Source organism: Ambystoma mexicanum, chromosome 1p (assembly GCF_040938575.1).
Source record: "Ambystoma mexicanum isolate Mex_15411 chromosome 1p, UKY_AmexF1_1, whole genome shotgun sequence".
NCBI classification, from domain to species: Eukaryota; Metazoa; Chordata; class Amphibia; order Caudata; family Ambystomatidae; genus Ambystoma; species Ambystoma mexicanum.
Window position 1 is genome coordinate 1,039,020,338 of NC_090921.1, and position 14,135 is coordinate 1,039,034,472.

The following is a 14,135-nucleotide window of genomic DNA, read 5'->3' on the forward strand; positions in this document are numbered from 1 at the left end:
ATTTTGGGGTTGGCAGTCAAAGGCCCCTTTAGCAATAAGTAAGCAGCGGCCAGTGGCATTTTAGGATTCTTTCCATCTTGAGAGATTCTGGCTGTAGAACTGTAACACCAGTTCTCAGACCCATTCTCAGACCCTCCTGGGACTCGTTAAAACTGTAGCACTACCAGCGCCGTAGCTTTCTGCCTTCTCCCTCCCCGGCATCCATTTCTGTGTTAACCTTTTCCCTCCTGCCTCCCTCCTCTCCTGATTGGTGGCTGCGCCATAGGGCTCGAGGCTACCTTCCTGCAGTGTTCCACACTCGCCATTTCTGGCGTTGAGCAGGTGAGAGAAGCCCATTCTCAGACCCTCCTGAGCCTCGTTTGGCAAATTGCTTTTTTAAAAACGTTAGCGTTAGCAAGTAGCTGGCCAATCCTGCTGCAGTCTCTACCTCTCCTGTCCCCTCCCAGGCCCTCTGCACGGCCCTGGCTTCTCATTTCATCTCCAAAACGCAGGATATCCTGTCCCCTCTCTCTTCCTCTCCCCCTCCTCCCTCTACTACCTGCTCTTCCTCTGGACCTTCTTCGGCCACCTCTTCCCCTCCTCTGTCTTCTGTTCTCCTCAGACGAGGTTTCTAGACAAGTCTGATCTATGAAAGTCTCGTCAAAACAGGTTCACCCCTGTTCCTCCAAAACCATCAAGGATGATATTGACACCCTGGCTCTTGCTCTGGCTGATTTCTGCAACCATTTCTTCGCCACTGGAGTCTTCCCCCTCCCCCTGAAGCATTTCCTTGTGCACCCTCTTCTTAAGAAACCCTCTGCCGACCCTTCCTGTCCGGCTAACTATTATCCTATCTCCATCACTCCTTTCCTAGGCAAATGCCTGGAAAAGCTGGCCATCTCCCAGTTCAATCTTTACCCTGAATTGGTTGGTTGTCTCCATGATCATCAGTCTGGCTTCAGAGCAGCCAGAAGCACGGAAACTGCTCTCTTGAACATCCGTGAAGACTTGCTCTCTAACCTTGATTCCAACACCCCCTGTGTACTCATCCTACTTGATCTCCCTTCTGCCTTTGACACGGTCAACCATGCCTTCCGGCTCAACCGTCTCTGTGATAAACTGGGTATCACCAATCAGGCCCTGGCTTGGCTGACCTCTTTCCTCTCTGACCGACCCTACCAGGTCCAACTTGGGTGCTTCCTCTCCTCTATCTCTACCTGTGGTGTTCCCTAGGGGTCTAACCTCTCTCCCTAGCTGTTCAACCAATACCTGGCACTTCTTGCCCACCACATTGCCGCTCTCTGCCCCAACTTTCAGTGCTATGCGGATGACACTCAGCTCATTTTCAGGCTCCCTTCTGCCACTTCCCCCTCTCTCATCTCTGTCTGTCTGCCATCCCGGAGTGGTGGTCCACCAACGACCTCTGCCTTAATGCCAGTAAGACCGAGATTCTCCTCATCAGCACAATTGCGCCCTGCTTTCTGGTCACTCTCTGGCTGGCCTCTCTTGGCCCTTGTCCTGCTCCCTTCAACAAAAGAGTGGCCCCCTCGCTAGTTAGGTTATAGACACATAATTCGCTGGATATTGGTGGGATACTCACATCTGTGGGGGAAGTGCAAACCTAAAAAACAGAAGTCTTAGGAGAATTCAACCTGACTTCATCAGTAATTCTGTTTCAAAAGCAAATTTTAATGTAAATAGTAATCATATAAAAACACATAAAAACTAACATAGAAAACTAGCTAAAGTGACAAGTGCTTCATAGACAGTGCTTGGTATTCATCATCAAGGAGAAAACTGTATCTCTACTAAGAGGTGCTCTACTAACCTGAAGTGTACAGGTCAACATGTAAACAGTTCTTGAATACATATAGAAACCCTTGTTGAACAATGTCTCTAATTGTGATGCCTCAGTAACCATATATTTAGAGTGCATCAAGGTTAATTGATACTCATTTAGATACTACTCAGTTGTATCTGTATAGCCCCAACATGTTTCGTTCCTTCCAAGATTCAAACTAGTTGTAGGAACTTCTTCAGGGGGATAGTTGAGCCAAGACCTACGAACACCCTTGACCCAATTGGTGATGGTATTAGATGGACACTTGAAGACTTGATGTTGACATAACAGTGTGAGTTGCCAGATGGTTTATCCCTTTTGGGTGCATAATAGACGTGCCAAAACCACTTCGTTGGTGTTGAGTACCGAGAAGTGGATCCAGTGTGAACCGTTTCTCAGTGTCGGTTAAGCATCTTCAGGATACTGCACTTTGCTACTAAGTCGCAGTTCAAATTGGAACCTTGACTTGTGTCTGTAGTTTAAATACGTAATTCGTTGTGGTAGCAGTACTAGAGATGTTTCATGCGTGACTTCAAGTGAGCAGGATTGTAGATCAAACTGCTAAACGATCCTGTGTTCTCTCAGAGTCTAACATGTAACTGTAATAGTCCCACTCTGGTGCTATGAGGGAATTCATAATGATGTATCTTTAGTTCCTGTACTTTATTGTTCCATTGTGATGCACTAGCAATTCTGTTAACTCGCTTTAACCTCTCAACTGTTGTATCGCTCCCCACAGTGTGATTCAGCCTACGGGCCTCTCCGAGTCCGCCCATCCTCTGTGGACATGGAGTGCATCAGTCATAGAGAGAGGACAGGGATTTCAAAAGGTTCCACCTCGTCCTGCTCCCACCTGAGAGGCTAAAAACCTTGGGGTCATCTTCGACTCCACACTTTCCTTCTCTCCTCACATCTCTGACGTCTCTAATAAGTCACATTACCAGCTGCACCTCCACAGAGGTATTCTTCCTTTCCTTCCCTCTCCTTCCCCCCAGAATCTCACTGTCTCCAGAGCTCTGGTTCTCTCTAGGCTGGACTACTGCAACAGCAGCTTTCTAAATCTGCCTGCCTCTACTCTACGCCCTCTGTAACTCATCCAAAACAGGACTGCAAGACTTGTCCTTGGCCTCAAGCCCAGGGATTGTATCTCTCCAGGACTGAAATCTCTGCAAGTGGACGAGTAAAACCCTCTGCATTGTCCACAAGGCCTTCTGAAGCCTGGAGCCTCAATACCTTCAACTCTCTCTCACTAAATATCTTCCTTCTCTGGCTCTACGCTCATCCGCCTCCAACTCCCTCAGGGTTAGTCGCTTCTCCAAGCATGCAACCTTTAGTCCTTAACAACCAAATCAGCTCTTTTACACAACCTGTTGCTGTTAAGAGGAGATTTATTTACCAAAGAATCATTAAAAGATAAAACTTTAGAATTGGTTGTTACAGAGGAACTCATTTTACTTGAGGCAAAATTTCTAGATCCTTTTGCATTATCCCTTTGGGAGCTAGGAGGATTTTTATCCTAAAATACCTTAAACGGTCTTCCCGTTATTAAGGCTTGTTCAGGTTTTATGGTATTTGCACCCAAAGCCACAGATTGTATGTGGGGTTCAGATACATCATAATGACAATAAGCCATTACCTGCTTTGTCAATCTAGAAAGGTGTTGCCTTTCAAAGGACACATACCGTGTCTCAGCCCACGGGATCTCCTCACCACCCTGGGCCTGGTCTCCTCCCAGGTGCTCCTCCTGCAGTACACTAACCCCAACGTCAGGATCTGGAATACATCTGCCTTTAGGCAGGGTTTCAGTGAGGGATCTGTGGGATTCTTCACAGTCCCCAGATAATTCTGGAAGACCCGCAGTGTCACCTGGAAGAATCGGAGTCAATGGTTAAGTTAACATACTGGTTTCTGCCCCTCCTGTCCTTCAGAGGGTAACACTGGGTGTAAAGCCCTTATCCCCAATCCCTCCTACCTGTCTCCTGGTGCTCAAACCTGGGTTAAGAATAATTTCCAAGGGCTACCCTTGGTAATAGGAGAAGGGGGGTTGATCTAGGGTAAATACTTACCTTATTTTAAGAACATTTCTAAGCACCAGTGCATCATTTGTGAAATACCTTCCCATGAGAAACTATAGTTTAGAACTTGTGACTTTTGGGCATAAGGCCCCATAAATCTTAGGGATGGACTCCATAAGATAGAGGAAGCTGGGCCTGTGCTTAGTCTGACTAGAAGACCTATTTTACCTGCATCTGACTACTCACCGGCATTGGACTGGTATTTAATTCATGTGTAATTCTATTTCTAGGGTGAATGTATAAATAGGTTATATATGTTTTGATTAACAATACTATGTGTGATTTTGATATGTTTAGTGTGTACCAAAGGGCCTGATAAATAACTATTGTTATATACTTAACGTCTAACTTACATTATTAAGTGTTGCTCAGTGTGGACTAATTGTAGCCCAAGGCCACTCTCACAGTTTTCCCGAGACTAAGCCTTGACTGCTCATTCAACTACCGTGATTGAGTTTTGGCTAACCTCTGAGTGTCTTTCCCGTTTCCCATAAATACAGTGGCGTCCCAAAAATCACACACCAGGGACAGATTTTGAAAATCCATCTCAACAATGACTTTTTATCTGGATTTTATTTTATTTATAGGGTATTTATAATGCACCTATACAGCAAAAGATGTTTCAAAGCACCATCGTCGAGAACGAGATCTCTTGCCCATTTTGACTGTCCTAAGTGTTGGGGACTGGACAATCATCAGAATTATCGAAACAAGAAACTTGACATGGTGAACACTAGTTTTACTCAGCACAATCTTAAAACCAGGTACTGTTTGCTAAACGTTCTTGTCTAATTCACAGAGACAACACTGCACAGTTTCTATAGAGAATCTTGCAAGGGAGCCCGAAGAGAGACATTTCTACAGGTTTTCCAGTCTAGCTGATGGATAATTTCAGAGAATTGGCCACATAGGAGTTGTTTTTATATATCAATGCATTTTCTCTCTCTCTGTTCGAAAATTTCACTTTGTAATGCATTTTGTGACTTGTCAGAGGGTTTCACAGTTCATGGGGAGTGTCGTAAATGTCATCATGTGCCTATAACACAAAAAACTCTAAACACTAAGCCAGGCCCCATCAGCAGGTAGCCACATATTAAACATTCCTGTTAGCTTTGCAGTGGTACATTTCACAAACGTGCTTTTTAACTATTGGCTTTGCCAGCATTCTCTTCTCAAGGACAATGGGAAATTTTGAGAATACTGAAACTTTTCAGAATGCATCATGGAGTTCATGTATTCACTAAAAACCAAAGGTCTTGATGTGGTTAGAAAATACATGTATTTATTTCTATGTTGCATACATAAGGTAAGGGATTGCCTAAGCAACACATTTATCCACTAGCATTGTCTGGGCTGTTGCATTGGTTTACAAAACAATCTTGATTTGCTTTAAACAGCGCATGGTCACTTTGTAAGTATTTCCATTGCATTTCACACTGCAACTTGAAAGCACCATTTTTAAAACATAAGCAGCGAAGAGCACAAGAATTTACAAACATACGCAATATTTTGAACAAGATAAAACACTGACACCATTATCTGTTAAAATGTTATTGGCTAACTGGAAAACAGGGGTGGAACCTGGCCTTTAAAAATAAGCTGTTTTAGTAGCCTGGAGGAGTTCCAAGGATGTCACCGAAGTCTACACCAGGTTGAACCACAAAGGATCACGGCCTGGAGGACACTGCTAGCACACAAAATCTTGACCTGCCTGGGTAAGAAAAGCAAGCAGATTTAATGAGTACGTCAAGGCCTCAATGCTAGTGTTTCCTAAAACGGGCACTTTGCCCATTTCCCCAAATTCTGTTTTGTGACGCTTGCTTCAACAATTTGGAGGCAAACCTAATTTACAAAGGTGAACTGCCTTGGAAACAAGCAGCAAACAGCTTTCCAATGCCTTCACCCCGAGACAGTAAACTTCACATAGGGCTGAAAGATGGCACTTTGCCAATTTTGTACTGTTGCAATATTTTGTAGGTAACTCATTTTAACCCATTTTTTCAGCATACATTTTTCTTTTCTGTGAAAGGACTAGAAAGAGACACCAGGAAGTATTTTTGTTAGGTTAGCTTTTCTGTCTTCTCTGTGCTGGTGATACACTGAGTTTAGGGTGGCACTGGGTTGCGACACAGTGTCGATTGTGGTAGTTCAAGGAGGAAGACCAAATGGTGGCAATCTTACAATTCTTTTAATTAAAATACTAAGAAAAAGACCCATCTGTCCCTATCACGAAGGTTTGCCCTACCTAGCATAAAACTAACCATGGGCCTTGTCCTCAGTGTGGCAGTCCAAAGTAATGATCCGTCCTCAGTCAAAAGCAATCCTATTCTAACCCTATCACTAATAAAATACCAAAAGGAAAAGAAAAGGGCCTAAGAGAATGACTCCCTTCTCCAAGGTCACGCCACTGTCGAGATTCTTGTTCTTGGGCATATACAGTTTGGGTCTTGGCCCTCTGCTTGCTTCTTCTGCATGGTGGTTGCCAGCATCCTCTCACCCGAGGACTTCCTGAGGCTCTTTGGTCTCTTGATCTCGTCAGCTTTCAACCTCATGTGTTCCACCAACAACAATATACATAAAGGGGAACTACTCGTCCCTGGCCAGCCAAGAATCATAGTTCTTTGTCTCTCTCATGAGCTTTCTTCCTCACTTGCTCAATCTTCTTGGTCTCAATATTGTTGGCTGCCAACCACTAGGTAATCTTCATTTCTGGTATCTTCATCTTCTTCTCAGTATGTGTGTCTGATGATGAGTTGGTGTGACATTACAATAACAAACATTGACTTGTGGAGGATGTTTCTCTTGAAGCTCTGATTGTTTCATTGGTTCTTCCATAGAGGGATTTAGGGAGTTCCTTGACGGAACAGGAGTCCTTATCCCCAAGAGGAGAGTCTCTCTACGTAAGGTCCTGCTTACGCCCACCTCTAGGGGGACTGTTGCGTAGCGGGCTCACCTCCCTAGCCCCACAGGGAAGGGCTCCCTCTGGGGAGAAGTGACAAGATTTCGTGAATGGTCACACCATACTTAACTTGTGTTGCTCCTGGTACTTCTTTGGCCAGGATAAGTGGATCGAGAGGAATCCTTTGCAGGGGGATTTGACATGTTTTACCTGTAATCACTTTTGGTCCATAGCTCTAGATTGCTGTTAGACTGGTCTTAGTTACCTACCCATAGAAGCCAGGGACTTTTTGACAGAGTTTGTAACAATTTCCACTTAATGGTTTACCCAGAGGCTGGTCTGTAAAATGTCACCTGTCCACTGGCTTGCCAATCTACAGCATCACATTTGTATTATTTTAAGTTTTACTGTGCCACAGTGGCTGCATACACATCTGTGATTGGCAGTTTGTAATTTTTTATATTTTAGAAAAGTAGGATGCTGGGTATCTACTCCATTACTTCATTGCTAATATTAGGAACTGTATATTGCTTCACTATTCTATTGTTAATGCTCATATATTATCTCTACGAGAGAATACAATACACAAATGCTAAACAAGAGAGTGAGAGCATAATTAATGGTTTTCCATTTATGGGTGTAAAAGACGCTGTATATTGCAAGTTCAAATACATGTTGGTTGAGTAATAAAACTGTCTGGGGAAGATATTGATAGCATCTAAGGTTTATCATACACGCAAGCCTTGATACATAGATGCATCCAGAAGGTGGATCTGTGACAATACTGCTGTCCAATAGGGAGCATGTCATGTGCTATGGGGAAGAAGCTCCTTTTTCACTGAAGCACAGGGCAGAGCCTTGCTTCGGGTACAGCATTATTCCATGCTGCAAAACCTGCCACAGCCCCAGGTGGACATTCAGACCGCCTTTGGGGTGGATGTTAAGCTGTGGCATGCAGAGTATAATGAAAATCATGACACTCCTTGCAGGTTGTTTGCCAGCTCGGCAGAGCGTGGTGGATCCTAATGGTGCCACCAAAGCCATTGACACCTTGCCAAAGATGTCAAGCATCTTAAGCTGTGTCTACCTATGGCGTTGTATTCCCAGAGTATTCCCTGGAGCGGTGACTCCTCTTCCCAAAAGATTAACATTACCTAGAGGTACTGCTGAGTGCATCGTCTTCTTTTTAGTTTTCCAGACAATGGAATGTTCCTTCAGTATATCACTCTGCCCGGTAACCTCAAACAGGTTCTTTTGATGTCTTTTTCCTTTTTATGATAAAAGCTAAATAGCGCCACAGCCAACCCCCAAAGTACGTTAAGGGTGCATCGGCTGATATGACCTGCAGTCCTGCATGTCATGTTCCTCCCCAAAACAGTAGAGCGAAATCCTGTGTGGATCAGAAACAGACATCTTGCATCCGTAGTCTGTGCAATGTTTGAAACCGGAGGACTTTGTGGGATTCAGCTGATAGAGCTAAACCAAACAAAAAACTCAACGAAATGATGAACCTTAAGCAAGTAGAGTGCACAGACAAAAGGCACTGGGGTCATGGAGCCTCAATATATACTGGCTTGACATGTCTTGTGCGGGGCACAATGTGGAACCTTGATGCACCCCCTGGTGGTAGAAAAGAGAAATGTTTATGACAAAGCAATGTTCTGGGAGATGAATATCAGATGAGGAATCTGTGGGATTTAGGAATCCATTAGAAAAGAGCTTTTTCAGAACCACTCTAGTGTAGGGTTCTGGGAAACCAACCGTAGGGGTCCAACAACAGTATAACAAAGCTCAAATAGTAACATGGCTTTGCAGTAAGGTTTAGACTAAAGAGACCAAGGGGTTGGTGTAGAGTACAATTGACAAACACAAAAGTCTGCCAAGGAATATATTATACACACAGGTAAATACAATAAAAGCCACTAAGAGGTCAGTGAAAACAATATATACAAGTACACACTCACAGTATGGTGTCTAAAAAGGGCACACAAACATACATCACACTTTAGAATGTACTAATTTTCAATAGAAACACTAACAATAGCATAAAGAGGAGGAGGTTAGACACTATAACAGACCATATAATGTCATAAGGCAACACCACAACTCAGTACTAAGCTTAATGAGTCCAAGCCCTACCCTAAGGACAGAGTTCACCAATGTTCAAGATATGTAACCACGTTTTGGCTGCTTAGGGATAGTTTAAGTTATTCACAGTTTTCCCATAGAAAGTAAAGGAGCTAAATGAAGCGGTAGTACTATAATCAGTGCAATATTTGTTATGATTACAAAGTAATTTGTCCTGTGCAAAGAAGTGTCAGCTACCTATCCCAGTTGCTGAAGAAACACTAAACAGGAACCCAAGCTCAGTTCCATCATCAAAAGCCAGAGCAGATAGCAGTAAGGACTGTCCTTACAATGAATGGGGAACAGAGAGGCATCAAAACAGGTAAGCAACCGACCCCCCAGACTCTGATGAAGACAAACAATGACCCCAGGAAAGTTAGGAACATCAGGGACTACTGCTATCATCAAGGTTCTGGCATTGGAGGTCTAGAGGTCTCAGGAGCAGAGTTGACTTGAGATGATAACTAGGAGATAGCTTGGCCCGGCGATTCGCCGGTTTCGTTCTCCATCAGTAACCTTTTTGAAATGGATCACAACTTGGCTGGAGTAAACTGAATCTGCAGGATGGTTTCTGTGATGACTTCCACAATGTTGGCTGAACCCCAGGACACACACACACACACACACACACACACACACACACAAGAAGTTCAATTGACCACACAAACCATCAGCAGACAAATGAACAAAGGCCCACAGAACAAAGGTCCACAAGAGACAGGGATCCACCAGGATTACTCCTCTTGGTAGAGAGCAGCAGCGATGTCAGAGGACCATAAGGAGGATGCACTGCACAGTTTACCACACAGGGATGCAGGAGATCCCAGCAACAGAGGTACTCACTGTTCTATTTAAAGGACAACTCCTAAAAGCTCCTGGAGGAAGCCCTCAGTGACGAAGGCCACAGAACTGTTTAGGCCCACCAGTTCAGTGGTGGGAATTAAGATCTTGCCTGTCAATTGAAGGAACATAGAGCAATTTTTGGAGGAATACCATATCATAAGAAAGAACACTGCCAAAAGCTGTTCCACAACACCCATCATGCTTTTTATAGTCTTATTCAGCCATTCAACTAAATCCTTACCCTAGTGTTGTTAAGGAGGAAAAGAAAAGAAAAATACATCATGATGAAAAACAGTGCTAGCAATAGAATATTTTGGAGTTTCACTTACCACAATGGACTCCAGAGATGAGACAAGCTGACGCAGGCAAGGCTCCAGACAACTTTGGTTCCTCTTCACTTTCTGGAGTGATGTATCCTTAAGAATCTGTATTAATCAGACATAAAGAGGTGAAGATTGCTACTGTACAATTTTGAGTTATAATACTTAACATATTCTGAGGTCACAGAACCAGTGGCAGGAGTTGAAATCGAAGTACACATTTAAAAGGACGTGAAGACAACCTTTATATCTTTAGGAAGTGATGTGTAAACACATACTTGGCAGCTATAGGCTCTGTGCCGGGTCGAAAGAGTCGGCCACATTATGGACATGGCAATACTCTGTTAATGAAATTATAAAGAAAAGGCCCACCTCTCCCTATCGCTATAGTGATTTCCCAACCTAACTAAAGGTGCTTGTCTGTCAGGAAGTCCAAAATAAATGTCCTCTATCCTAACCTAACTCTACCTGACCCTACCACTAGTATGAACTAAAGTAGGCCAAAAGAGTGTCTTCCCTCTCTGACTGTTTCGCTTTCTGCATTTTATCCTCGGCTTTCCCTCACAGTGTAACTTGCTCCAGGTTAATCTTCAATATACAAATGACTCAAATCTGTTTCTTTTACTGATCTCTTACAATCTCTTGTGGTTTTATGCAGGAGCTCTTGTAGCTCCTCCTTCAGCATCTGATACTTATAAAGGTTCTCCTTGAGATGCTCTCTCACATTCTTTCCTTTTACTTTATGTCGCTTCCGTTTTTGATATCCAACCTTTCTGAGATTTGTTATCATTTATCTGAATAAAAAATCCCCCTCTTGTGGCGTCTTTCTACTGGATTTTGTCTCTCGTGATTTCAGTTATTTTGTAGTTTTAACTCACAACACTTTATACACCTTATTATGGAGTGTTTTCCCACACTCTTTAACACATACTTATTTTAACTATTTCCCTCCTTCCCAAAGTATTCATGTCCACTTAACCTCAGTTTCACATTCAACCATATTCGTCACGTTCTTTACTCATTCCTCATATGTGCAGTTTTGCTGGTTCACTTTCGAATATCGCCCTCATTGCTTTCACAAGTTCCTCTCTTCATAACACATTGCCCCGGTGGCCTCACACGTCTCCTGTTCAACCTGGTACCTTTGCACATCCAAATATGAGGACACTGTATTCATTATGAAGATAAGGTGGTTGCCTCAGGGATTTCCCCGTGGGAGTGACAGTCTTTGTCCCAAATGGGGAGTCAACTCCCAGCGAACTCCCACTTGCCCAGACCAGGCTCACCTCCCTAGCCTCAAAGGGGATAGCTCCACCTTGTGGAGGAGGGACGGATATCCTTGATTCGTCACAGCTCCCTTGCCATGTGACTTGGTTTACATGATATACCCGCACGGTGTTGAGAACGGAAATCCAAACCAACCTTATTTTCTGCATTTAATCGTGCATCCTACTTATTGCCTGAATATATCAAATGCATTACACTAATATCCAGTTATAATTTCGAAAAAAAAGTTTCTAGACACAAAACCTTTGAATACAAAGTTTTGAGAAAAAAAATGTGAATGCATTTTTTTTAATGTTAAAGGGTTTAGTTTAGTATAGTAAAATAAGTGTTTTAAATTTTTTTTTTTAAAAAAAACAGGGGTTGAGGAGTGAGCACCCCATAAAGAAATTTCAAAAAAATGCATTCAAAGTTTTTTTTTTCCGATGCTTTGTTGGTCGAAACTCCCATGACTACGTGGCTGGGAATTACGCTCAGACAATATAACCCAAGCATGGTGAAAACTAAAAATACATAACGCTTTTAGCAGAGAACAATAGACCACTTTCATAGCGGGGCAGGATGGGAGGGCAATGTCATGATGCCTACCTCCAAGGAGCCAGGTCCGACCCAGCGACCCCAGAGGCAGGCATCATTTCCCCCAGGGGAGTGCCAGCGGGCCCAAGCTGGGGCCCTTTGGACGCAGTCCTGGCGCCTTAGGCGCCAGGCTCATGTTGGACCTCTGTCCTGGCGCCTTAGGCGCCAGGCTCATAAAGCTAGACATGTGTTCAAATATTTTAATGTGCACTTACCTGATGCAGACCATGCTGCCACATCCAGGCCCTCTTGAGGCCTGAATGGAACTACTTTACCTGTGGGACTACTTTCCACCCGGGTGTGGTCGGGGAAGGATACATACCTGATCGGAGGAAGGATACATACTTGGGACTTCTTCCAAAGCTATTTAAACCACACCAGATCAGCAACTCTCGCTTCACGTTTTTCTGCTCCTCGCAGCTGGACGCTCACCGTGTCAGCTCCTGCATCTGGACTTCAGCCACGCCTGTCAGCATCCTGGGTCACCTGCAAAGGGAGACAAGAGACCTACCAGCTAATCTGCACAACGGAGACATCACTGACGATCCTGAAAGGGAAGACATCATTTTTAAAAGCATTTCGTTACGATCGCTGCAGCGCTGCATTTCACTCACCTTTCCTGGGTTCCTCCATCTTCAGCAGCGATCATCCGGATACACAGCCACTTCCCAGAGCCTAGAGAAAAAGACAAGAATAAGAGGTGAGAGAAGGAAGGGAATAGGAAAAGCTCAGTTTCCTTCTAAGACTTACCTGTTTGGTCATTCCCATTTCATTTCGGGTCTTGCTGCTTCCAAGCAGGACCCCGGCCCCTATGGGGAAAAAAGACAAAGACATTAGATGAGCGAATGCAAAAACATTACCTGAGCGCTCATCTATGACTTACCAGATCTTTACTGGAACTGCACGTTTCACTTCGGGTCGGCGCATATCTCCGGCATTCCGAACCCCGGCCCCTATGGGGAAAAGATATCAACATCAGCGCTTTATTGCAAGGAGTTTCCAAAGGAATCTTCATTCATCACCTGAAAAAAGACAATGAACATTATTATTTAAAGCTTGAACTTTTGAACTTGCAACAGAACTTTTACAGCACCTTACCAGTATAATCAAGCTTACCTGAACTCCCATCCAACCTCAATCCAGTGAAGTAACTAGGTTCAACGCGCTCCTGCGTCAGAAGCAGGATGGAGAGCTCGTCCTTTCAGACCCTAAGGGGAATATTCCTGCGAGCCGGAGAAGCCAGAGTAGAGGGCCCTTCCTGTCCATCGTCAGAGTCCCGAAGCCAGACCTGCGCCTCCGTGGGAATCAGGTGAGCGTTACAGGCAATGAGGACTCTGCGGGAGAAGAATTCATAGAAGAACAAATGACTTACTCCTGGTAATGTTCTTTCTACTGGATGTTCCTCCCACGGATTCCTCATCTTTGATATACCAATATCCTGCTTGCAGTTTTGGAAACCTTTCGACAGCAAAGTGAGCTGTGAGGTGCTGGGTCGATGTCCCTTGGCGGCTTCCATCCCTGTCGCTTGGACGGGACATCGACAGTGGTATAAGTAGCAGGCCTTTCACCCGTTGCCCAAGTTCTAGTTTTTCCTGCCTTTTCGCACAGCCAACTTGAGGATGCATGACCTGCATGGGCGCTGAAAAGAGAGAGAAGTGCATTCAGAAATTAACCCACTGTCAGAGGTGTCGGCAATGCCGGATCCGTGGGAGGAACATCCGGTAGAAAGAATATTACATGGGGTAAGTAATTTGTTCTTCTAATGGATTGTGTCCTCCCACAGATTCCTCATCTTTGATGCAGTTAGACAGAAGGTGGCACCAGTGGACTTTACTGGTTTATATTGTCCAAAACAGTTTTCCCAAACCTAGCGCTCTGAACAGACAGTGTCCAGCTCTAATGTTTTGAAAATGTGTGTATTGAAGAGCAGGGTGCAGCATTACAAATGTCCTGCACCGCTACACCTCTTTGTAGAGCCAAAGTGGTTGCCACTCCTCTGTTGAAATGAGCCCTTAGATTTTCAGGGACATCTTTCCCAGCCAAAGAATAACATTCTGAAATACACAGAAGGATCCAGAGCGACAAGGTCTGATTAGTCACGGCTTGACCCAGGATGTGTCCAGTGTAACCGTAAAAAGATAGATCATCTTGCTCAACATTTGCCAATCTGGCAATATAAAAACTCAGAGCCC

General features: G+C 44.2%; 1 protein-coding gene across 5 annotated transcripts in view; it reads right to left on the minus strand.

The window, feature by feature from the left end:
• WDR59 (WD repeat domain 59) overlaps positions 1–14,135 on the minus strand; it is a 1,538,892-nt gene that overhangs the window by 658,515 nt on the left and 866,242 nt on the right. For all 5 annotated transcript variants that reach the window (XM_069604207.1, XM_069604197.1, XM_069604168.1 and 2 more), the window contains exon 15: positions 10,093–10,188. In XM_069604207.1, the coding sequence (XP_069460308.1) occupies positions 10,093–10,188 (96 nt within the window). The remainder of the gene's footprint in view (positions 1–10,092; positions 10,189–14,135) is intronic.